The 26,034-nt window shown below is 45.0% G+C and overlaps 1 protein-coding gene across 4 annotated transcripts; it reads right to left on the bottom strand.

Annotated features, from left to right (window-relative positions):
- Positions 1 to 138: 138 nt before the first annotated feature.
- Fam160a2 (family with sequence similarity 160 member A2) lies at positions 139 to 23,077 on the bottom strand. Of its 4 annotated transcripts, XM_029565551.1 has the most exons (14): positions 22,931 to 23,052; positions 18,243 to 18,351; positions 17,768 to 17,927; positions 12,314 to 12,642; positions 11,556 to 12,194; positions 10,811 to 10,969; positions 10,540 to 10,626; positions 10,167 to 10,334; positions 7,084 to 7,163; positions 6,688 to 6,893; positions 5,505 to 6,296; positions 2,937 to 3,115; positions 2,616 to 2,778; positions 139 to 658 (listed from the first exon to the last, which is right to left on the bottom strand). In XM_029565551.1, the coding sequence occupies exons 4-14, from the start codon at positions 12,449 to 12,451 to the stop codon at positions 300 to 302; spliced, it is 2,970 nt and encodes a 989-aa protein (XP_029421411.1). In that variant the 5' UTR covers positions 12,452 to 12,642; positions 17,768 to 17,927; positions 18,243 to 18,351; positions 22,931 to 23,052; the 3' UTR covers positions 139 to 299. The 4 variants fall into 4 exon arrangements, with proteins under 4 accessions (XP_029421411.1, XP_017654683.1, XP_008835596.1 ...); XM_017799194.2 differs by lacking the exon at positions 17,768 to 17,927; XM_008837374.2 differs by lacking the exons at positions 17,768 to 17,927; positions 18,243 to 18,351 and having other exon boundaries at positions 6,730 to 6,893; positions 22,931 to 23,077.
- Between the last annotated feature and the right edge of the window lie 2,957 nt (positions 23,078 to 26,034).

Below are 26,034 nucleotides of genomic sequence, written 5' to 3' on the forward strand. Positions count from 1 at the left end.
TCTCTCACCCTCTACAAGCAAAAGGGCTATCTTGAAACCCTGTCAGTGTCATCATCAGAGAGAAAATACCCCTGATGATCTCCCCATCTATGTACAACCTTCACAGTAAAGGGGGGGCAAAGAAGAATGAGCACAGAATAGAGATTTCCCTTTTATACATATTGCAACAAGTTCTCATAAAACATTCATCTGAAATAAATTAAAAAGTCCATTTGCCACTGCCTCCAAACATAAAAAGGATCCCATGTCCTGGAACTCAGGCCAGGCCACCAAAGGCCGTGATTGTCCATGGAAGAAAATTAAGGATTGAGGAGCCCAAAGCCTGATATGGGCAGGCCAGATACCTCCTCTGAAGTATCCAACAAGAAAGGCGAGGTGACGGCATGAGCCTGGGAGATGGCAGCCAATTCCTTGAGAAACTCAGGGAAAATCACTGCACAGTAGACAGCATTCTTGACTCGCAGAGCCTCACCTTGGCGCTCAGAGGCCCCACCCCGGGGAAGCAGAACTGGAGTTGAAGCCCCAGGAGAGCCCCCACCTAGTCCAAGTCCTGGTCCATCTCGCCCAGGTTGAAGAACCTGTGCCGCCTGCCGGGCCCTGGTAGGACTGTGTGCATGCCGCAGGAGTAACTCCCCCAAGGATGGCCTCCGGCTCCTCACTGGGAATAAATAGGGGTATCAAGAAGGTGCTGGGATCAGGGAACCTGCCCTAGCTGGGAGAGCAGATTCTCCAACTCCCTAGTACTACAACTTCTCCACTAGGGTTCTGGAAGAATGGAAGAGACTGACAAGAAATGGACCTCAGTTCTGGGGTCCATTTCTTGTCTTATCTCATCCTAACACCAAAACGCTGCCTGCTCAGCCTTTTCCCCTCTATCCAGCCTCTTCACCAGCCAACCATCAACCTCAGTCTTAACCAGCCAACACTTGAGCCACTTTATTCCAAGCCATCACTCCTTCCTTCCATGCCCCCTCCTCTGAAGAATTCTTGCTGATTACTATTCCAGCATCACCAAGATCTCTCTCCTTAATCCACAACATGCCTTTACTTACTGCTTCCTATCATCCTCCAGAACAACAGGTAACCACTTCTACTTTCCTCTCCCTACCTACAGCTGACATATATCCTCTGTTCCTTTAACACTGACAGGGGCTGTATGTGCACCAGAGGCTGTAATGCAATCACAGTCCAGAGACTACTTCACTACCCCTCTGCTCTGCTCTCTTACACAACCACTTCACCATTCAATCAGTCCCATCACACCCACCAAAACCTTCCTTCCATTGGCTGTGCCCAGACAACTTCATGTCAACTTGGATTCAAATGACCTATCTGAAACACTGTCCTCTGTCTAATTTTCTGTCAGACCCCTAGGTCTGGACCTATGATCACTATCTAGTCTAGACTCTAGTCCTTGGCTCATAAGAGTTTCATTTCCTACCTCTAATACTGGTTACAGAGCTAACATTCAGATTTATTAACCTGGCATTCAGGGCCCTTCTCAACCAGGGTCTCACTCCTCCTCGACCTCTTCTTAAACTCTCCAAACCCCACCTTACTTTGTTTCCAATACCTATCTGTTTTGGACCCAATGGTACCTTACATGGCTTTCTCTGGCTACATTTTGCTCTTTCTGCTTTTTCTACCTTTCTGGACTATTGTCCCTACCTGAGAGAACCTCTGAAAACCTTCCTGCAATTTTCCGTCCCCTGACTTCCTGTTTCACTTCTCCTTATCTCAACATTAATAATTTCTTTCCAAGTCTTCTATCCCATGCACTAAATGGTGAACTCAAGAACTTAGACTGTCATATTTAATCCTTATCACCACAACCACTGACCAAAGTCTGCCAAAATTTCTTTTGCATTTCTGCCTTATCAAGGGATTCTGTTCTTTCCTACTACATAATTCAAGTCTTCATTGACTGTTCTTCCTGAATTCCTTCTCTTAGCTCACTTCACCTTTGTTCCCCCTAAAAGATCACAACTTCTGCCCAGTATGACTTCCACTCCATGAGCCCTTTAGCCAAATCTTTCCAGCCTCTTATCCACTGTGGCAGAGACTTTCACACCCCTGCTCCAATTAAAGAAATCCAGGATGTCTCCTAACAAAAGAATACAGAACATTTCTATGCCTGCCTAATTCCTATCCATCTCTCACAAGAACTTATGTTATGTCCTCTCTTAAGCTCTTACAATATTTCAACCTAGAGATTTTGTCTCCTTCCTTGTCTCTACACCCTAATGCAATTTTTTTTTCTTTTGGTCTTTTTGAGACAGGGTCTCCCTGTAGCCCCGGCTGGCCTGGAACTCACTATGTAGACCAGGCTGGCCTTGAACTCAGAGATCTACCTGTCTCTGCCTCCCAAGTGCTAGGATTAACGGCACACACCACCACGCCCAGCCCTACTGCAATTTTTACTAATACTTATGATTGAGCTCTTAATAAAACTACTCTAGCATCTAACCCAAAACCTGACAACAAACATGAAGACTCAAATTTTCTATAACTCTCCAACTTCTGGAATACAGTTTCACCTTTATTAAGAGCTCAAATACCCTGGGCTAATGAGATGTCTAGGAAGGGGAGAGAAGAAATGGGAGGATAGGCCTCACCTAGGGGATCAGAGCGGCGGGGAACAGGTCCTGCTGTAGGGCCCTCAGCCCAGTCCAACTTGCCACGGGCAATGAGGTACTTCTTGGCTTTGGATAACAGAGCAGGGAAGTCGTCCTGGGAGGCTGCAAAGCTCTCAATCTTGTTCTTCACTGAGCCCAGCACCTATAAAGCACAACTTCATAACATTTCCGGTGGCTCTAAATTGATGCAGGCCTTACTAGCCCCACTGAGCCTGTTCCCAGCCCACCCAAGGTCACTCTAGCTTCAGGCCTGGCCCACCACTGAGCCTGGACGCACCCATGCATGCATGCATCGCACACCTGCAACAGGGACTTGACACTGGGCTGGAAGACCATGTTGGTGTTGAGCAGGAAAGAGCGGAGCAGGGGCTGGGGGTGACAGGCCAGCTGGGCCACCAGCCCCGTCAGCAGGAAGTTGACATAGACGGAGTTCTGCAGCATGTTCTCGAGTTTGGCAAAGAGCACAGCCATGAAGGGGCCTGGGAGGGGGTGGGCACAAGGATACAAGGCCTAAACACAATGCACATCGCACGCATTCCACCCCCAACAAGAGACCCCCACTAATGAAATTAAATGTTGGTATCTGAGCGTCTTTAAATGACCTGCAACCACTTATTCTGGAACAAATAAGGTAGCAGACACCACACGGACCCATATAAGTCCAGATGCCTTCTTCACACACACTGTAAGTGAAGAGCCAGATCTTAGGCTCTGGAGTCAGAGATCTCATTTCAGATTTCAGCTTCACCCTGTGACTGGATAAGTGAAAGCTCTCTAATGTTTAGTTCCCTACTTGACAAAGTAAAGAAATATACCTACCTCGCAAAATGATTAAGAGGACCAAAGAGATAGCAGTATGAAACATTACATCTAAGACCTGGCAAAACTTTTGTTTCATTATAATCACAAGCAGTATTCTAATTCTCGGTTTTAAGGCAGGTTCACCCAAGAAACCACAGAACAAGCAGAGAGAAGCAAAATGCAGAATCAGGTTCCACATAAGACAACGAAGCACTAAAATGATCAGGGAAAAAAAGCAAGAGAGACGCAAAAAGCACAAAGGGACCATCAACTTCAAAGTGGGGGTCGTGGAGAAGTCAGGAATCACAGGGATAGACTAGACTGCGCAATAAACGTACAGCTTAAAGGACACAAAAAACTGACGCAGGAGAGACTGGTAGAGAGAAGATGATAGAGATCAGCACTCTCTACTGGGAGAAATACCTCAGGACACGACCACATCACTAGAACGGCATTTCTGATGGATTTTTAGAGGAAAAGGAATATTACCTAAAACTGTACCATCAATTGTGATGAGAGAACAATGAAGGTTGTGACCACATCACTAGAACGGCATTTCTGATGGATTTTTAGAGGAAAAGGAATATTACCTAAAACTGTACCATCAATTGTGATGAGAGAACAATGAAGGTTGTGAATCCTGAAAAAGATCTAACACAACCACCTGCTCCAAGTGTCCATATGACTAGTCTTAGTTCAATAACAACACTAGCTTAACAGAGTTGACTCTAAAATAATCCATAACTTTGTCCTTTTGTCCTTCATTCCCTGGGAGTTTACAAAGAAAAACAAAAGAAAGAAGCATCAATGAATACTTCAAGACTGTGACAAAACCTGCAAACCACCTCCCACTGGTACTGAGCAGGAAAGGAGCAGAGGCTAAATGGGCAAAAAGATATTTTTCTATAGTTTTGAGAAGGAAAATTACTCCAGAGTAGAAGCCCCAGTGCTGTATCAGAAGAGTAAGCATATGCCAGGTCTTAACAGGATACATGGCATCAAAACTTGACTGCCAACAACTAGGATGGTTGGTTGCCTTAGTCAACTTAGATCTGCCATGACCCAGAGTTCAAATCGAGTAAAAAGCTACCATTTGTTGAGTTCTCACAGTGTGCCATTATCAAGTGATTTATATGTACCAATGACAGGCAGAATGCTAAATTAAGAGGGGGCCCTAATCCAAAGCCTAAGGTCTTAGCCCTATCCACTGCACTGCATTTTCCACGCTAGGGTGTAGATTAGAGCCAGATGAAGTCTAACTCTTAAAAAAAAACAAAGACCTAGCTCAACAACTCAGGTTGGGTCTAATCCCTGGCATATCAACCCAAGGGCTCATTTGGGGCACTCAGAAGCATCATTTGTCCTCAAAGAGGAATCTCAATTTCAGTCTCCCTCCCCAGCCCGTGTGTGTGTGTGTGTGTGTGTGTGTGTGTGTGTCTGTCTGTCTGTCTGTCTGTCTCCACCTCCCCACCCCCATTAATCACAAGTCCTTGAGACCGTTTATTGGATAGTCATGGCAACTAAGAAGGTACAGGGACACTGGACAGGAGAAATGAAACAAGAGGCCATAAGAAAGATGCTAAGCAGGAGGGAAAATACCAGAAGAGCCAACCCTGGACCATAGGAGACCTAGACTCAACATCCAGAGATGTATAGTGGTGGGAATGGGACAAAACAGAGGTTCCCATGTGTCTTTCACACAGGACCATACAAACATCTTCCATATAGTTCAGTTGTATTATCATTTACCAGAAAACACCAAACACAGAGCATCCTAATTACAAATCTCAGGAAAATGGCCAGATTGAGGGAAGAGGAGGAGCATGCGGATTACGGTATATAAGGCTCAGACAGAAGTCAATATTCAAACCAGCACAAGCATGCGATGGCACAGCAACAAACATCGGGGCACAGTATGACATGGTGTGTATGGAGACAGTACTCAAGCAAGATGGAGGAGGTGTAGGCAAGTATACAGAAATGACATAGGCCAAGTCTCAGAAATCAGCACAAACATGTCAAGATCATGCAGAGCACACAGAGGAGGGCCTTGGTTAAGTAGCTTACCAGTGAAGGGCTGGCTGGGCAGCTGGTGAAGAGTCCGCAAAGGGCTGCTGAGGAAAGGGCCAGGGGGCTCAGGGGGGCACGTGAAGCTCTCGTAGGCCTCCTCCTCCTCAGGAGGTAGCTGAGGCTCTAAGGGAGGCTCTGAGCCAGCTCCACCATTGCTCAGTGCCACCTCCAGCTCCCGGAGCTCTTGCCCAAAGCTCTCTAGTCCTGCCATGCCCTCAGAGGTGCCCTCCAGTAATTCCCCAACTCCTTCCTGTGGCACCAGTCGTGGCACCAGACGAACCTTCTTAGGGCCCTCCGGCCATGGCCCGGGCACCCCATTGAGCTGGGGTTGGGGCAGGTGGCCGGGGACCTCCCCTAAACTCCCACTCTGTCCCCTACTCCCTAGCTCTTCCTCCTCCCTTTCCCCTACATTGTTCCTGTCCTCCTCAGGCAGTAGGCTGCGTTTCTTAGTCCGGGAGCCAAGAGGATTAGGCTCAGGAGGGGGCCGCTCGCCATCATAGGGGGCAGACCAGGTTCGGCAGGCTCGGACACAGCGGTCTACACCACGGCGTGCCTCACGAAGATACTCCAGGTAATTGTCTTCCAGCTCACCAGGCTCCTCTGCAGGGTTGGGCCGTCGGCCAGGACTGGAAGTTGGAGATGCAGCAAGCCCTGGCGAACGAGGGGCCGGACCCGGGGACTCGGAGCCACCAAGGCTCTGCTGTCGAAGAAACAGAGCCAGACGAGATGGTGTGGCGGGCCGGGGCACTGTAACCACTGAAGAGGAATCAACACTTGGACTTCCAGGGCCTTCAGGGGAATAAAAAACATAAGAGAAGTCAAGGAGACAGAGGCCCAAGAAAAGAGGGTAAGACACCTAGGGAGACTAAGGAGAAGGCAGTGAGGAGGCAGAAACGGAACCTGTCTTGAGGGTTGACTCTTCAACCTCCAGTTGAACTGTCTTAATCCATCACCACCTCCCCCCTTTAGTCAAAAAATGCAAACAGAACACAGGACTGAAATGAAGATGAGGAACAGCTTTCCCAGAAGTCCACCTTAAATTTCTTTGGGAAAGCTAAGGATACTCTCTACAAGACCTTTCACCATCCTCCCCCCAAAAAGGAATACCATTCATGGTCACCTTCCTCCCCTCACCCTAGCCCTGCCTTCTTATTAGGCTACCCCAGAATCCAGGCCATACCCGTGATGTCCTCCCTTCTCCCTGCCTCTCTGCTAGGCCCACCTCGCGCCCACGAGGCATGCTCTGGACGAGGTGGGCTGGGGGCACGGTGTCGACAGCAGCGCGGGATTAGGGAGAGAAACTTATCAGCTGCTCGTCCATAAAGATCCACATCACGCACAGCTGGCTTCTGGCTCAGCATCACATGGTTACATGGGACAAGATACCTAGGAAACAGCAGAAAGGGAACACGCAGTGGATGAGGAAAGGAAGCACCTGAAGAGTAGGCCAGTCAAACTCAGTGGCTTAGCCAGACTCCATAAGGACACTCAAAAGCAATCCCAACATAGCCTAGCACCCCAACAAAACACAAGGCCCTGAGGGTCAGCCATCCCTCAGCCCTGCCCCCAAATGTACCTGAGAACGAGCTGCAGCAGAACATCCTCACAGCTGAGATTCAGAAGGGTCCTGAAGAGACTGAGAGAGACCATGCAGAGCTGGGGGGGAGGGGGGGTGAAGGGAGGGAGTCACCATGGGAGCTCCGTCTTCCAAGCTTGTCGCCAAATGGAAACTCCCTTTTTCCCATCCCCAGGCCCAACCAACCACTCCTAGAACAACACTATAAGCCAAAAACCTAACACAAAATCATTATGCAAGTAGTAACCAGATGATCGCATCTCTGTGGGCAAGATTTCACTATTCATAGATAGAAAATAATCCTATGTCAGACCATACACATATCCACACATATTGCCAAAATATACCTGTCTGCTGAGATTTCATCAATGTTCCCATAAGACCCCAAGAAAACAGACACTAAGAAATACTGTAACAAACTAAACAACCAACAAGAAACTACAGCAACATAATAATCCAGCAAATGTCTATCAGTGGGGACTATAGTAACACGGCAATTGAATGGCTACCAATAAGGAACCAGAGAGAACCTGGAAGAATCCCAACTGGGAAGTAGGTAGAGCCATGAACACGAGTCTGAGTCACCTCTCCAACCAATGTATCTCAGAAAGTGGAATAAAGAAACGCTCGGAGCAACTGGCGGGAAAAGAAAAAAGTAGGTGGGTCCAGAGCAGGGGAAACCTTTTTTTTTAAAAAAAGAAGGCTTACTCACTTCCAGCTAGACAAAAGTAACAGATATATGGTAAGCTAGGCCTCACTGCTCTGAATCTCCATACACTTTATATGTTCCTCATGGCAAATATGTAAGACAACTTGATCTCCCTAAAAGACCACCAGTAAACCCTAGTCTAGGGCACTACTTATATAGTCCTGAGGCTAATAATTTGCTAAATGACTATCAGAGAATTAAGTTGACTATAAAATAGGAAAAAGATAAGATAGCAGTTCATATTTTAGGCAACATGTGTGTTTAGGAGGCTTATCCTAAATGACCATTTAGCAAAGAAAAATTCAGACTTACTCAAGGTAGGAAAGTAGTCCTTCCAAGATCCTAATCTGCAGAACCTATACACATTTTACTTTACACAGCAGAATGAACTTTACAGATGTGATTAAGATTATGGACCTGGAGGCTAAAGAGCTGGCTCAGTGCTTAGGAGCACATGCCACTCTTGCAGAGGACTGGGATTCAGTTCCCAGTACCTACGTCAGCAGTAGTGAGCCTATAATTTCATCAACAATGGATCTGACACCCTCTTCTGGCCTCTGTGGATACCTATGTACATATGTACATACACTCACATAGACACACACACATATAAATAAAAATAAATAAAATCTTAAAAACGCTATAGACCCTGTGGGGCTTAGGGCATAGCTCAGTAATAGATCGCTTGCACAGCATACACAAGGCCCTGGGTTTGATTTCCAGCACTACATGAAATTTTTTAAAAGGGAGAGGGGAATAGAAAAGAAATCGAAACATGACAGGGATGTGACCCTTCGTTGCTGGCTCAGAAGATAGAAAAAGGGAGTCGAGCTCGAAATGGTCCACAATAGCCAGACAGTAAGGAAACAGGTATGACAGTTTCAAAATTGCAAGGAAATTAATTCCACCAACAACCCAAATATGTACTCCAGAACTAAAAGATAATAAATTTGTTTTAGGTCACTAAGTTTGTGGTAATTTGTTATGATAGCAATTAGAAACTAAGAGACTATCAAGCCCACAGACAAGTTAGCCAGGTGATTCACTTCAAGGCATAAAAGGCAGGATACAAAAGCTACAAAGCCAGGCACTGTAAGGACACCAAGGTAGAAAAGAAAGCATCAGCATGCTTAGCATGGGCATCCTATAATCAGAAGAGTTCTGGTTCCTCGAAGAACCAGGAAACAAGAAGTAACTTCGTAGAACAGAAAAAGCTCCTAAAACCAAGGAATCAAATTAGCGAGACTCAGCAGGAAGTGCTAGGGACTAAAAACAATGAAGGAAAACTAACAAGGTTCAGATAAAATTAAGAGGAACAACAGATAAACACAAAGGGAAATGGGAGATGAACTTGAAGAAGGAAACAGAAAATTGTCTCTACAAACAGGACATTCCATGGGGCCACACAGACCTAAGACCACAGCATGGCCTACCTTCAGAATATCTTTGACATCAGAAGCACATACATCTGCTCCCCTCTTTTCTCTCCTCTCTCCTCTCTCCTCTAAGTCCATATACGATTAGAATCGTCTCTGCTCTCAACTCTCCCTTCTCTCCCATGCTCACTGCCTAGTCACACTGATCCTCCATTTCCTGACAGGCATTGCACTCATACCCTATTGCATGCCTTTTGCATAATGCTCCCTCTGCCTAGATTGCTAACTCCTTCAGGACCTCTGTCTTAGCTCAATGTCACCTCTGTAAAAAGGTCTATTTTGATCACCCCATTATTTTCTAAGTATCTTGGGTTTTTTCACACCAGTATACATAATTTTCAACTAATTTATGAACATATTTGCTTATCTATAGTCTCCATAAAGTAAGCACCAAGAAGTCAGCAATGAGTACCATTATGTCCCAAGCATAGAAAACAGTATGAAACTATCAATACAAATGTTCACAAGGAGGAAATGTAAGTGCACAGGGGGTGGATATGTGCCCTGACTATAGTTCAAATGCAGCCAATCCAAAGGGAAAAGAAGGCAAGCTACTAAGAACAGATGGGTCACCTATTAGTGCAGACACAAAACCCAAAGTGATCTCAAATCATCTGCAGCAGGCCAGGAGTGATAAACAGCTGAAAAGAGCCTCAGGGCAATACTACATTATAAGCACTAAACAATGGCAAAGCCTATAGCCATAACAAGCAGCCAGAGTCATCCAGAGATGTTCAACTGTGTTGAACATTCATGTACTATAAGTATGCAGAGTACATCAAATTCTTTATTCAAAATGGTTAAAAGTTTAGTGCTTCTAAGTGCCACCCTGAAGTGACGGCCAGACACAAAAAACAGAAGAGCAGGAACATCCTTCAAAAATACAGGTCAGAGAGATGGTTCACTCAGGTAAGCCAGAACAGAGGGAAGAGCCATACCCGGGAGTTGCTGCCAATACGGGCAACGAGAGTGTCAAGGATGGTGTGGGTGTCATGCCGGTGTAACAACAGGAATCGCAGAAAGGTACGGAGCAAGGCAGGCTCTGAGATACTCCGTAGGAAAAGTTCCAGATAGGCAGTACTGGCGATCATCTCCTCCACAGAGGTCTAGACCAAGGGAAGAGAAAGTTTGAAGACTTAAGGCTTCCCTGCACATACAATGATTCATTTTCTCTTAATTCTAGGGAACACGGAAAATTAGACACGGAAAATGGGAGGACTACTCTACCCACTGCCTCCCACACTGGCCCTTTCCCTGAAGTCACCACCCTTAGCTCAGCCCTTTCCATACCTTGACACGTATAATTCCTACCTTGTGCAGGGCAGGGCCCATGACAGGCACCAGAAACCCATTATGGATATAATCAACCAACTGCTTCTGCACCAAGGGGTGAGCCACCTATAGTGGTACAAGAGAGAAGAAAGGGATTATAGAGAGTCCACTGTCTGGAAGAAAGCAGAGTGATATAACAAGGACAGGCATCCTAATCCCAAATGCTAGAACAGCAGAACTCCAGGGAATACACCCTTACTCAACTTCCCAAAATGACCAAGGGCCACACCCCCTATGGTCCAACTACTACCTGAATGACTGCATTGCAGAACTCTAGGGAACTCATGAAGAGTGCAAGGGCTGGTACTCCTATCCAGTCTTCCCGTCGCAAGCAGTGCCAATCATCCCCTGGAACTTCAATCTTCCGGGGCAATGAGGAGTATAGGGCACTTAGCCCCGTGGCCAGCACCTAAGGGAGGTTACCAAAGGAAGGGGCTAAGAAGTTAGGGGAGCTAGCTAGTACAAAGATTTGATGAGAATACAGGCAAGAGATACTACCAAAGCAGGTATTAAGCTAGTCTATGTGTCAGGACCTCAGCCAGAACACAAGCTCAAAAGGAACCTAGGGGGCTGGAGCGATGGCTCAGTGGTTGTTGTTCTTGCAGAAGACCCGGGTTCAAATCCCAGCACCCACATGTCAGCTAACAACTGTCCATAACTCCAGTTCCAGAGGATCTGACAGTCTCTTCTATCCTCCATGAGCATTGTATGACACAGGTGTACCTACATACATGCAGGCAATACATGCATATACATAAAATAAAAATAATTCTAAAAATTAGAGGAAAAAAAAAAAAGGAACCTAGGTACCTGCACCACATAGTTATGCCCATGTTTCACCCCATTCCAACTCCAGAGGGCAGTTTTCAAATCTGAAGGCTAATTCCTGGGGTAAAGGGCACTCCTGACACCTAGGCTTTCCACATCTCCTGGGTAGGAAGTACTGTCCAACGTCCATAAGCCATACCCTACCCCCCATCCTAGCGTTTGCTAACCGGACAGAAGTAAGAGTGATCTGCGATGTAACGGCCCACAGTGGGACTCCCATCTGACAGAGCCATGAGCAGAAGTAGAGCATCACGGGCCTGCTGGCCCAGGGTGCCTTCTCGATGGACAAAAGGGACAAGGCGAGAAAAGAGGAGGAGACGTGGGGCAGCTCCAGGCTCAGGAGGTGGCTGCAAGAAGAACTCGAGCAAAGAAGGCTCCCGAGCAACACACACACACAGCTGACTGAGAAGCAGCACCAGGCCTTCATCCAGTGCGGAACTACTTGGCGCAGGGCGGCCACAGGCATCCAGCAGGGTGAGGAGAGCCTCCCGAACCGGACCATGACGCAACAGGGGCTGTCGAGCTTCGCTCACTAGCATCTCAAAAAGTTTCAATTGCTCAGCCCGCCGTTCCTCGACCCCATCCCCAAGCTCGTCCCATTGCAGCTGCCATGCCAACACGCGGGTCAGCAGGTCCTCTCGCAGAGCAAACTCTAGCAGGGGCCCAGGGCCTGAGGGAGCTGAAGGAACCACACGATCTTCAGCCAACAGTGTTAGCATTTGGTAGGTGTGGTTGCGAACAGCACTGAGATCATCTGCACCTCCAGCAGCTGCCCGAGGGCTTTGCCGCTCCAGGATTCGCACCACCTGGAGAAAAAGGACAGAAGAGAGACGGCATCTAAGACAGACAACATGGTGAAAAATGGAATGGTAGTAACACAGGACTACTCAGGTGACTAATGGATTAGGTACTTAGAGCCTGCTACCTGGGACCAGTGATTCTTGAAGACCATGAGACAGGTCTCAGGGTCAGCCATGACAGGGGTCTGCAAACTGGCCCCTTGAGGTACCCGGTGCCCAGGGCCCCGGGAGGCCAGCCTGCTCAGCCAGTTCATCCTCTCCATGAGGCAGGCTGGGCAGGGCCTGCAGCCAGAGGACTACACTCTGACAGTGTGCCAACTGGAGGCTTTCTCCACTTCGGTCTCCAGCCTGCTTCATCCGGACTGTAGGCGCCAGTAGCTGGCCATGGAGCCAGAGATTACACCAAACTGAAGTATCAAGCCCACAGATCACTGTCCAGTCCAGGGTTGCAAATCTAATTCGAAGGGGAAAAATGAAAGGGATTAATAGAAGCTTACTTCTCTTAACTTCCCTGCAGGGAAAATCTCTGAACTGCCACTCCACTAGAAACTCCACACACATGCACACACACATGATTCCACACAGCCAGCACATGGAACTTACATGCCTAAAACGGAACTCATGATTTCTATTACCAAACCTGTAACTTCCTCAGCCTTTTCTATCTCAAAGATACCAACATTCAGCCATATGCTTAGGCCAAAAGCCTGGGCATTACCCTTATTTATTTTTTCCTTCTAATATCTAATTCATCAGCAAAGCCAGCCTGGACTACATACATTTAAAAGCTAACCTAGGCTACATAGCAAGATGTTGTCTTTTAAAACTTTTAAAAGAAAACAATAACAAGCACCAAAAAAAAAAAAAAAAAAAAAAAAAAAAGAAGTCTGACTTTTGCAATAGCTGCCAATTTGGTTCATTTTATTGCATTTTTATTTTCAGGCAGGCTGACCTCAAATTCTTGATCCTCTTGCCTCACCCCTGTCAGAGCTGTGATTATAGGTGCATGCCACCATGCCTGGCTTACTTACAGTCCCATTCTTGCCCTCCTGAGAGTTGATTCTCCATACGGCAACCATAATGGTATTTTTAAAACCTAAATTACATTCCATCTCTCCTCTGTTGGACAGCTTCCAATGATTTCCTATCACACTAGTAATAATCCAAATTCCTGACCTTGGCCTGGGAGCCTGTACAGTGTGATCTGTCTACGTCCTCCCGTCTCCTCCTCACTCATACTAAACCACACAGGCCTCCTTCAGTGGTTTCTCTTCCCTCTGCCTGTCACGTGCTCCTGCTCTTCCCCCTGCTCTCACGTTCTGTTTAGATGCCATCTTCTCAGAGAGGCCTGAACAATTTCGTTTGAATAGCTTATCTTCCAGTTTCTTAATTTTGCTTTCTTCCTAACAGTTTCTACTATCTGAAATTAGCTAGCTAGCTAGCTATTGACCTATCGCCCTATCTTCCCCACTAAGAAATTAGCTCTTTGAAGGCAAGATTTATCTATCTTATTTACTATTGTATCCTTGGTGCTAGAATAGTATCTAGAGACTAAATATCTGTTCAATTCTTAAATATTTATTCAGTGAATGAACAAATAAACTACCATGTGCCAAACTAGCTATTTCCCGCGCATGACCCACAGTTCCTTCTCATCACACCACCTCCTCATCAGTACTGTCTCTGAGCAGCCTAACCTCTTCATAGGAATGATGTGGCTCAGTTGCGCTTCCTCAGTTGTGCTTCTGCTTTAAACTCAGAAGGGCTAAGAGAACCCAGAAACCTGATACCAGCCCCACAGTCTGTCCTAAGGTTATATTAACCAACACATCCTTTCCTCCATTTCTCTCAGTTTCCAACCCATAACTAAAGGGAGGGGGAAGTGTGCTGAAGGACACCTTTTGCAGGAGAGGTCTTCTTCTTATGAAGGGAAGGGCCAGTCCTTCTAGGAAGGCTTACTCAGATTAACTCAATGTGTCCCTATCCCAGTAAAGGTCTGGGCCCTGTGCCAAGCAAGCACTAGAAATACAAGGTAAAACTGGGGATGGGGTATAAACAACAAATAGAAATAGAAACATCTGCAAAAGTGTAATGGGGAATGAAGGAAAGGCAGCTAAAGTGCCAGGGGTGCCATAAGAGGGCTCCACAGAGGTGGTATCTGACTTCGGCCTTTAAGAATGAGATACTAGTTAGAAAAAGAGCAAAGGGAAAGGCTGTCTTCATATCAAGAGCAATCAAGTCAGGCATGATGGCTCATGTCTGTAATCCCAGGACCTGGGAGGCTGAGGCAGGAAGACCGTTAAGTTCCAGGCCAGCCTGGGCTACAAGTAAATAAAAATACTTTAAATTAAAATAAACAAACAAAAATAAAAATATAAGCAAAACGGGAGCACTGGGAAAGAAGTATTACGAACAGTTCCAAGTGTGGTATGGCTTAATCGCTAGGTAGAGAAGACAAGCATAATACTGAGTTGAAGAGTAACTATGAGTGAAGGGTACAACATCACTGAATATCATGCTAAGGACTTTGACTTTTATCTACTGCCATCCTAGAAACAGACCAGACATGACGAGATCAGATCTACCTTTAAAAACACGTCAGACAGCAGGATAAGGTAAAGCAAGGGAGACAGATGGCAGTGGGAAACTTATAAAAAGCTGTTTCAATAGACTCTTTTTTTATAAAAGCAATGGCATGAACTAGGGTGATAAAAATAATACCAATAAAAAGCTAAATCTAAGATTCACATCTTAGCATGTTCCATGTGATAAGTATCCATACCTGCAATGTCTCTGCAAAGAAACTGTTTATAATAGAATGTTTCTCCTCTTTCACTGGGGAGCCATATCATTTATTCTTCAAATCAACATAGTGCCAACATAGTGCCCAGAATTCAAAACTGTTTGTGAAACTAAGTTCTGGCTTAGTAACACAACAGCCAGAACTGCACATACACCGGGCTCTGCCCTAAGCACCAAGCACCACAGTTACTACTAGTCTTGTTTTACAAATGAGGAAATCAAAACCTAGAGGTTAAACAAACTGCACCAAAGTAGCCCACTGGTAAAGAGCTGGGCTGGGATATAAATTAAGATCTCTACCTCTGGATTTAAACTAAAAAATTAAAGCAGCAAAACCTGACAAAGGAGATGAGAGGTGACCTTAATGTGACTAATACAGGACTATCAGAGAAAGAAAATGCCATTAATCGTCCAGTAACACATAGCAAGGCAAAATGTTTTAGAAAAGATGAGAGCTAGGTATGCAAGTGCATGCCTATAATCCCAACACCTGGGCTGAAGCAGGAAGATTGCCACTTCAAGGCCAGCCTGAGCTACACAGCAAGTTCCCAGTCAACCTGGGCTACAATAGCAAGACGCTGTCTCGGGAAGAAAAGAAAGAAAAAGAAGAAAATGGAAGAGGATCAAGGATCATTTAAAGCATGTTAAGTCTTGAGACACCTATGGAATCCTTGTAATAGTCAGAAAACGGGTTAGGAAGATAGCTCAGTTGGCCCTGAGAATGCTTACCTAATATGCACAAAGCCCTGGGTTCAATCCCAAGTACCAAATAAACCAGGAATGATGGTGCATGCCTGTAATCCTAGCATTTGGGAGGTAGAGACAGGCAGATAGGAAGTTCAAGATCACCACAAAGTGAGTTTGAGGCCAGCCTGGAATACATGAGACCTTATCTAAAAAATAATAATTATCAGAAAACAAGAAAGAGTATCATACTTGAGATCAGTAATGAAGTTAGAGATATAAACTCAAGAGTTGCCAGTAAATAAGCAATAGATGAAGCTATGAACATGCGTGGAAATATTTGAGGGGATCAGATCATGAAAGCAGCTAAGGGTGAAATGCTAAAGGCCATCAGGATTTAAGAAGGCAAAGAAAAGTCTTTTTAAAAAGAATTGGCTAGGCATATTGGTGCATGCCTATAATCCCAACACTGGAGAAACTGAGGCAGGATTATGAGTTTAAGGCCTATATCATAAGGGCCTAAATAAAATGATGCTAGCTCAAAAAACCAGAGTGGGGGGAGAGAATGTGAAAGCAGTCACAAATGGAAGGAGAAATCCAAGAAATAATAATCTAGCAACCAAGAAATAGACATTTCAAGAAACGAGACTGCCCGTAGTATATGGCTCAATAAAAAGAACAAGTCAAATGAAAATGGTTCACTGGCTTTATTAACCAAGTTTTTTGATAATCTTAAGAAAGTAACTGGTAACTTGACTCTGGTCGACCAAGAGTCAAGAAGTATAAAATGCACCTTGACAAAATTCAGTGGTAAAGAGGAGGATGAAAACAAGCAAACAGCTTAAAGAAATGGAGACATCGAGGTAAGACTGTGATGGTTTTAAGCTAGGTGTGGTGACTCAGACCTGTACTCTCAGAACCTCGGAGGCTGAAGCAGGAGGACTGCCGTGATATTCAGGCTAGCCTGGGCTAAAGAGTAACAGCTTGTGTCTCAAAAAGAAAAAGTTTTTGCTTTTGTTTGGGTCTTAGGTAGGAAATCTCAAGGATGTTTGTCACATGATAAAATAAGTCTGAAAAGGGGGAAAGGTAGCATCTTAGATAAACAGTGAGGGATAGCAGACAAAAGTAGGACTAGGATATCTGAGAAAGAGAAGTAAATACCCCTTTCTCTGAGGAGTCAGAACTACAGGATGAGTGCCCCTCCACATCAACATGAAAGCAAAGGCAGAAGGAAGTTCGCATCCACCACCTCCATCCCCAGAAGACTGACAGTGGGGGACAAGAGGAGGTGAGAAGGCAGAAGAGCCACAGAATGGATGCCTTCACACAGAGCTTCCTGTACCACCAAACACAACCACACAGACTGGTGCTATCAACAGCAAGCATGCACTGGAGAAAGCACTTACCACAGTCCCAAGGATCGAATAAGGACCTAAGAAGGCAGACTGAGAATGGTAAAGCCAACAGTTAAGTACTAAGAACCCACCCCTCTTTTTAGACCCTCTTACTGTTATTAGCCTTTGGATACTATACCAGCCCTTGCTGATTTCTTTAATCACTGCCTATACCTTTGTAAATACAGTTCTATTAATTACTCTCTTGTCAAACTCGACTTGAGCCATCTGCTACCTGCCACCTGCTAAGGAGCTTGACTGACAAAAGAATATTACTGTTTACAGAATACTTTCTACAACATACCTCATCTGAGGACCGGAAACAAATAGAAGCTGTATGTTCTAACAAAAATAACACCAAAGAGTATAAGTAAGGGTTGCACTCTGGAATTCTTCAAAGGTCTGAATCCCAGTTTATCACCACCCAGCTATATAATCTTAAATCACAAATCTCAGTCTGATTCCTTATCAGTAAATTCTTAACAAAACAAGCATTATTAATTTTAAGAATCAAATGAGATAAGCTATGCAGCACTCCCTGCATAAAGTTCTATAAATTGTTTCTTCCCTCTTTCCCTTTCCTGAGCCTGCTTGGCCAGGGTGCTCCCATCTCTGATGAGAAATTGAACCTGCTCTCAAATCAGCCTCGCCCATACTCAGGCCTCAGTAAACAAAGGTCTTAATATGTCCAGAACTAACCTCTCTCCAGATTCTGAAAGAGTGGCAAACGTCTCCGTCTTGCAGTGTGTCTGGGACACCCAGGTTTGCCCACCGCTTCACTGTCAAAGAGCGCTGCGCACAGATTTAACACTGGCCTCCAGGCCTTTCCTCACTACCTCTATTACGACTCTTCAAGGACCTCGAACAGAAGAACCACATTGGAATCAACATTCAGAATCCAAAAGCCAACACTAAATTTAGGCCCTGTTCACCTATTGAAGAAACACAGAAGGCCATCCTTGGTATTCCTGACACCAACTTAAACTCCTGGAAAAGTTCAAAACAAGACAAAGAGGGCAGAATTGCCACATACTTAAGATGCCTTTTCTTCCCATAGCAAAATCAAAAGAAATGACAGACAACCCTCTCTTCCAAAATTTATGCTCAGAATCAGTCACAGGGTAAAAAGGGTTCTTCAGGAAGGATCCACATACAGCCAGGGTCAGTCACTCACCTTAGGGTCCAAAAGACAGCTTTTATAGGTCCACACAGCAGAAAGTGTCAACCAACCTCGAAATTGCAGCTGTAGGACAGGAAGTGGCTCAGTCTCATGAACCTTTGCCCTGGGAGAGGCAAAGAGAAAGAAGGGGAGGGTAGATCTACCTGCAGTAACTTCACTAGGCAGAGAGACCAAAACGACCTTCCAAGAACAGAACAGCAAAGTCCTAAGGTTTTTTTCTCCTTAAAATGGCTCTTTGTAAGCAAGATTGATAATTAACATAAGGCTAAATACTCAAAGTGGAAAGACCCAATTATACCTCATAGGAATACAAAAGAGGGAGAGGAAAAACAAAAACAGAAAAACATCTAATACCCACCTATCTGGAACTCAAATCACAAATACCCTCCCTGCTTTTCCATGCCTCAGACAAACTGAGAACACAGCCCCACCTCCTCCCATACCACTTCTGCTTCTTCAGCCATCTCCTCATCTGACTCCAGTGGCTTGTCATGCGCACAAAGTGAGCCTCTATCACACAGTGACTGCCTTGACATACGTGGTTATCTCTACCCCTGTTGTTTGAGGGTGACAAAGAAGATGCCAAATTGGGGTGAAACTGATCCTAAAGGATGAGGAAAGCTCACTGGGCAGGGAAGAAAAGATGCTCCTAGACAGGAAGCAGCTTTTACAAAGATTTCAAGGCTTAAAAAGTAACATGTTTGTTAGAGAACTGTGAACAATTTATTCAAGCTAGAACACAGAATAGGGAGTGGCAGCAGAAAAGGCTCGGAGAGGTGAGATGAGGCCAGCTTAAGAAGTTTGGATGTTGTCCTACGGGCTACAAAGAGCCAAAGTCTTTAAGCAGTGCCGTTCCATGATCAAATTTGTATTTTTAGAAGGCTCATTCGAGGAATGGGCAAGAAAAGATCAAGTTTTAGAGCAGTAGACTTTAAAAAAAATTAGATGAGAACTGAGGAGGAGCCAAGCTAGAGCTTTAAAGGTGAGATGTGCCAACGGAGACAAAGAGGAGAAACAGAGACAGAAGTGTACCAAGATCTTGGTGATTGACTCAACCCAGGAGGTGAAGAAGCAGAAGGAACAGAAGCGGACACCCAGTCCTGCCAGCCCTTCTCTGCACTGACACAGTGGACCTGGGTGCAAAAAACAGATCTTCAGGGTAAAAACACTAAGTTCTGTTTTAGGCATGTTAATTCAGATACCTGTGGAAATATATTGACAGCTGGATACGTATCTGTGGAACATAGGGAGAGACAGAGGCAAGATACAAAGATGTAATCACCTCATTATGATGTGTTTTTTATTTTTCAATTCTCTAAACTGAAACTCTTTTTCTCTCCCAACCAGACTGAGAACTCTCTAAGACTTCCTAGAACCACGATTTACTTATCTTGTCATCTCATAAAATGTCATGGACAGACTATATTCTCAACAACTGTTTGCTGAATGAATAAATGAATTTGCTCTCCTAGCCCTTAGCAAGAGTACTTGATACATGAAAGAGACGGAATAAAGATTACACATACCACCACAAACATGTTTCTACCTCTACATCATCCTCATCTGTGTTTCCTCTCAAGCCTACCACTCAGCTATATACCGTAAGTCAAAATCCTTTTTAATTACTGTGTTCCTATTGCAACAAAGTGTTTAGCATAGCAACCAAAGGCTCACCAATGCAGTGTCTTATCTAGCACAACCAAGAATTTAGACAGATTCTAAAAATTCTCTAACATGCCTTTAATCCCAGCACTCTGGAGGCAGAGGCAGGTAGATCTCTGAGAGTTTGAGGCCAACCTGGTCTACATAGCAAGCTCCAGGCCAGCCATGGCTACATTGTGGGACCCTGCTGCACCCTTCCTTCCCCCCAAAATCCTCTAATGTATGACTTAATATCATGATGTACACCAGATGTGTCAGTGACACATTATTAAACATGACCCTCATTTCTACGACACTCTCAAAGTCTTCTTAATCTTTAAGTAGAACAATTACAAATCATAAAAACTACTTTTGGCCAGTATGAGGTCCTCCATAGCATCACAACATTTTCTATATATAATGTGCCTTCTGCCCACATCATCTTTACATTCTATTCTAAATTTTCCTTTCCTAAGTTACTATCACTCTGAAGAAGGCAAATTTTGAGTCCAGTCTTGCCAATGCATCCCCATGTGACCTCGAGCCTCTGAAATTGATTCCTCATCTGTAAAATAAAATTCCTTCCTTTGCCTACTTCATGAGGTATCTATATAATCCAGTAAATTTTGGGATTTCTATGTAAAGCATGAAACTTTGATTTTACAATGAATTATTACTACACTATGAAAGCATGAGTGCTGTGCAGATATCAGGAGTTATATATAAAGTTACTGTATAAATACATGCTTCCTCAACCTAAAACACACACAACACCACCATTCTAAATTTTAAGATTTCATGAACCAGTAGAAATATTTTTTTTTTTAATCTTTTTGAGACAGGGTCTACCTGTATAGCCCCAGCTGTCCTGGAACTCACTATGTAGACCATGCTGGCCTTGAACTCAAAGAGATCACCTGCCTCTGTCTCCCAAGTGCTGGGATTAAAGACATGTGCCACCACACCCATGAGTGTGTGTATAGGGTGTGTGTGTGTGTGTGTGTGGAGGGGTGCTCATGCTATGGAATGTTTTTATTTTTTTTTAATATTTTATTTACTATTTTTATGTATATGCATGTATTGCCTGAATGTAGGTAAATGCACCCCTGTCATGCAATGAATGCCTGCGGAGGAAAGAGGCTGGAGTTACGGACAGTTGTTAGCTGCCATGTGGGTGCTGGGATTTGAACCCGGGTTTTCTGCAAGAACAGTCAGTGTTCTTAACTGCTGAGCCATCTCTCCAGCCCCAGTAGAAATAATTTTTAATTAAAAATAAGGTTGGCACTTTTGATTTACATGATCTTTTTAAACTCACCATTATTTATTTCTTCAGTGAAACAGCAAAGAGTACCTTTAACATCAAAAGAGCAGGAATGATAATCTCAGAATAAGTTTAAAAAAAATGTGCAGTGTTTTGGAGGGATCAAAGTCAGGGCCTTGAACATGCTAGGTAAGCATTCTACCACTGAGCTACAATCCCAGCCTATAAATTTCTTTATGAAAAACCCACTGTATTGTCTTTATTTCTCTCTTCCTATCTTGTATTGATGAGCACTACCCTGGACTGGGCCCTTGGCTCTGTGTTTTAGACATAGCGTCTAAGCTAGACCCTATGCATGTAGGCGCTACACTGTTTATTATCTGGGCAAAGTGCCAACCAAGGGTTCCATCAATGTCAAGACTCATTTGGCCTCCAAAGAGAAGCACTGAAAATATACATAATGGAATGCCTAGCTCTAAAGACAACTGTGGAAGAGAATGTAAACTGAGACTACCTCTAGTTTTCAGGGAATGGACTAGGTAGGGAAGTCTTAAATCTTAAGAAGATTCAGGATGCCTCAGCTACATAGCAGGCTGACAGTAGAGCAGAAAATCTAGTGGTTGAAAAAGGCCATTGAGTCCAACTTCCCAAAATTCATGTCTGTGTGCGTTGGTAAGGAGACAGGGACTTGTAAAATACAAATAAAATGCATTCAATTATAGAGTATGGAGGGAGGAATGAGCTATAAAAGAATAGGAAACTTTTCAGGGCTGCAGAAATGTTTCGTATCTTGGTTTCACATAAATTTGCTTCAACAAAGCAGTTTTTTGTTTTGCTTTTTCAAACTCCTAAGAAAAGGAGAGCAAGCCTAAATACAGTGCTGTATGTGACAAGCCATGCGACTTCCATGAACGGAATTAGCAGCTGAAAGCAGTCAGTCCAATACAGATGACAGCTAGGTCAAGGAGTAGTCAAGAAAGGTTGTCCAGAAGCAGGTAGCGAGAAAACACAAGCAGTCCTATCTCTCCATCTCCCAAAAACCTTCATGAGATGGCCCATCTTAAAAGTCTGCCTTGTTAATGGGGAAATTGAGGAAACTGTGATTCCGTTGTTATTCTGTCGATGACTGAACCCCAAGAATTATTCTGATTATCATAGTTACTATCGCCTGTAGAGGCCTTTGGAGGTTCGGGAGGTTGGGGGTTTTCGGGGTCTCTCTCTCCCCTCTCTCTCTCATCCATGGATGCAGGGCAGCCAAGTGCCTGCACACTTCTGTCCATGCTGTCCTTACTACTCTGAACACTATTGCTCTCGCTGGAGAGGACAGACCATGCACGGAGGCCCCAGAACCAGGCTCATCCTCTAGGGTCCCCCCAACCCTCACTCCCTCCTTCCGCCTCTGCATGCCTTCAATTTCCTCCGCCATACCCGCAGCCTCCAGCCTTGGCCCCTGACTTTCTCCATCCTCACACAGGCCTCATCCAACACTCTTGTCCCAGGACTCCCTGTCCCTCACCTTTCCAAGTTCAGGAGCCCCACGCCCTTAGCAAACCGTGTGCACGAATCTCCTCAACTTGGGCCCTCAGAAAGCACCCTGCGTCCCTTCTGGCGGGCCTCCTCCTGGTCCATTTCTCTCTCGCTGTCCCCGGCTCCCCTACCTCGCAGGAGCGCAGCCCCTCACCACCTGCCAACCCCTCACCCAGGGCGCTCACAACCAGCAGCTCCCAGACCCGGTGCCGTCATCACCCTGCGCCTCTCTTCGCGCGCGGCCCCAGCGTACCTTCCCCAGGCACCACGCTGCACTGTCCGGGCCTGTGGTCGGCTGAGCTAGGTGAGTTCAGGCGGCCGCCATCGCTCCTCAGGCGCACCAGCCGGGCCCCGCCCCGCGCCACACGCAGCCCGCGCCCCCGCGCACCTCACGTAACAGCCCAGCGACGCACGGCTGGGCAGCGACGTGCCCGCTCATTGGCCCGGCCAGGCTCTAGCCGAGCATCGACGCTTGTTTCCTGGCAACAGCGGAGCGCGGGGGCGGGGCTGCCGTACGTATTCCAGGGAAGGAGGACCGCCTCCTCTCAGACCACGCCCCTCTTCGCGCTACAGACTCCGCCCCCCGAGGAACTCCAGCGTTTCATAGGGCAGACCTGCGGGGAGGAGGAGCCCGCAGGCTAGGGGCGGGGCCTGAGGAGGAAAGGTCGAACCAGAGGGCAGCAGGCAGCAACCAGGGAGGGAGGAGGCCAGGAAAGACCTGAAGGGCGGGGCTAAGGAACGAACAGAGCAGAAAGATAGGTGAAGGGCGCGGGGCCGCAGGTCCTGGGCGGAGCTCGAAACGGGTGAATGGGCGTGGCTACCTCTAAAGAACTGGCGGGGAGGTGTGAGTCTGTGGCCCCAACCTGTGGAAAGGCCAGCCCAGAGAGCTCGGACTGCAAACCAGCTAGCTCACTTTTCCCTGACCTGTGGTCACAGATTGCATTCTACCTTCCTGCCTACAATGACCCCCTTTTCCTGCCTCTCCCAAAGCTTCCATAATCTAGGAATGAGTGCATACATGGCATTCCAGATCCATTAGAACCGGTCTCACAAGCAGTTGCAGCGTAGTATTAAGTGCTGTAGAAGAACCATCTAGAAGCGGCACTTAGCATGATTTGTGTGTACGGAGGATGAAAGAGCTTAGGAAGACTTCCGCGGGAGATGCTGTCTGAAACAAGTAAGAGTGAGGAACTAAGAGAGATGCCAGTTTCTGATGAAGTCTGTATTCTATCAGAGTTAATCTGATTTTGATCATTGATCAATGGTTTACATACGATGACGAGCAGGAACATGTGTAAGGAGTTTCCAATTTTATGTATTATTTTTGAGACCTTTCTGTAAGCCTAAAATTGGTTCAAAATAAAAATTACTCAAAAAGAAAAAGGAAACGGAAGTTGCAGCTTAAAGAATTAGCTAATACCAAGGCAAGGCAGAATAGCCAAGACATAGTGGGTGCTCTGGAACTTGCAACCAGAAAGTGTTCCTGAAGCCTGGGGAAAAAGTAAAGCGAAGATCAGATGAGGATGAAAATGGTACTGTGTCGGCCATGTTAGGATTTAAATTATCTCCTTGGGAAAAACTGGAAGCATTCCCATTAAAATCAGGAACCAGACAAGGATGTTCACTATCTCCACTCCTTTTCAACATAGTGCTTGAAACTCTTGCTAGAGCAATAAGACAGGAGAAGGAAATTAAAGGAGTACTAATTGGAAAAGAAGAGGTCAGACTATCATTTTTTGCAGATGATATGATACTATACCTAGGAGATCCCAAGACTGCCACCAAAAAGTCTTAGAACTGATAAACACCTTCAGTATAGTGGCAGGTAACAAAATCAATCTACAAAAATCAGTAGCCTTTCTATATACCAATAACAAGCAATCGGAGAAAGAATACAGGGAAATGCTCCCATTCACAATTGCTGCAAAAAAAATTAAAATATCCTGGAATAAATATGATGAAAGACACCAAAGATCTCTACAATGAAAATTGTAAATCGTTAAAGAAAGATTGAGGAAGACACCAGGAGATGGAAGGACCTCCATGCTCATGGATTGGAAGAATTAATATTGTAAAAATGACCATCCTACCAAAAGCAATATATAGATTCAATGCAATCCTAATCAAAATCCCCACGACATACTTCACAGAATTAGAAAAATGCATCCTTAAATTCATATGGAGGCACAAAAGACTTGGGATAGCCAAAGCAACCCTGAGCACAAACAACAACACTGGGGGGATTTACCACACGAGATCTCAAAGTATACTACAGAGACAGAGTCATAAAAACAGCATTGTACTGGCACAAAAACAGACACATAGATCAATGGAACATCATTGAAGATCCAAATATGAGTACATGCAATTTCAGCCACTTGATATTTGACAAAGGTGCCAAGAACACACAATGGAGGAAAAACAACATCTTCAACAAATGGTGCTGGCAAAACAGTCAACTCTGAATGAATCAAAGACCTCAATGTGAAACTGGAAACCCTGACACTATTAGAAGAAAATATTGGCAGTAACTTACAGGATATAGATGTAGGAAAGGATTTTCTAAGTCAGAAGTTGCTCAGGAATTAAGGTCAGCAATCAATAAGTGGGACCTCATTAAACTAAAAAGCTTCCATACAGCAAAAGAAACAATCAAAAAAATGAAGAGAAAACCCACATAATGGGAAAAAAATCTTCACCAGTGACACATCTGACAGAGGTTTAACATCCAGAATATATAAAGAACTCAAAAAACAAAGAAGAAACCAAATGACCCAATTAAAAGATGGGCTAAAGATCTAAACAGAGAGTTCTCAAAGGAAGAAATAAAGATGGCTAAGAAACATCTCAAAAAGTGTTCAACATCATTAGTAATTAGGAAAATGCAAATTAAAACTACCCTAAGGTATCACCTTACCCCAATCAGACTGGCTAGGATCAAGAGAACAAATGATACCAAATGCTGGCGAGGATGTGGAGAAAGGGGAACACTCATTCACTGCCGGTGGGATGGGAAAACAGTGTGGAGAACTCTTAAGAAACTAAAATGAACCTACCATATGACTCAGTTATACCACACCTTGGCATATACCCAAAGAACTCATCCTATCGCAGAGACACTTGTACATCCATGTTTGTTGCTGCTCTTTTCACAATAGCTAAGAGATGGAAGCAACCTAAGTGTCCCTCAACTGACAAGTGGTTAACAAAAATGTGGTGTATTTACACAATGGATTTCTATTCAGCAGTAAAGAAAGATAAAATAATGAAATTTACAGGTAAATGGTTGGATCTATAAACTGTAACACACTAAGTGAAGTAACACAGACTCAGAAAAACAAACGATGTATGTTCTCC

The sequence above is a fragment of the Nannospalax galili genome, unplaced genomic scaffold (assembly GCF_000622305.1).
Source record: "Nannospalax galili isolate Female #2095 unplaced genomic scaffold, S.galili_v1.0 scaffold398, whole genome shotgun sequence".
NCBI lineage: Eukaryota > Metazoa > Chordata > Mammalia > Rodentia > Spalacidae > Nannospalax > Nannospalax galili.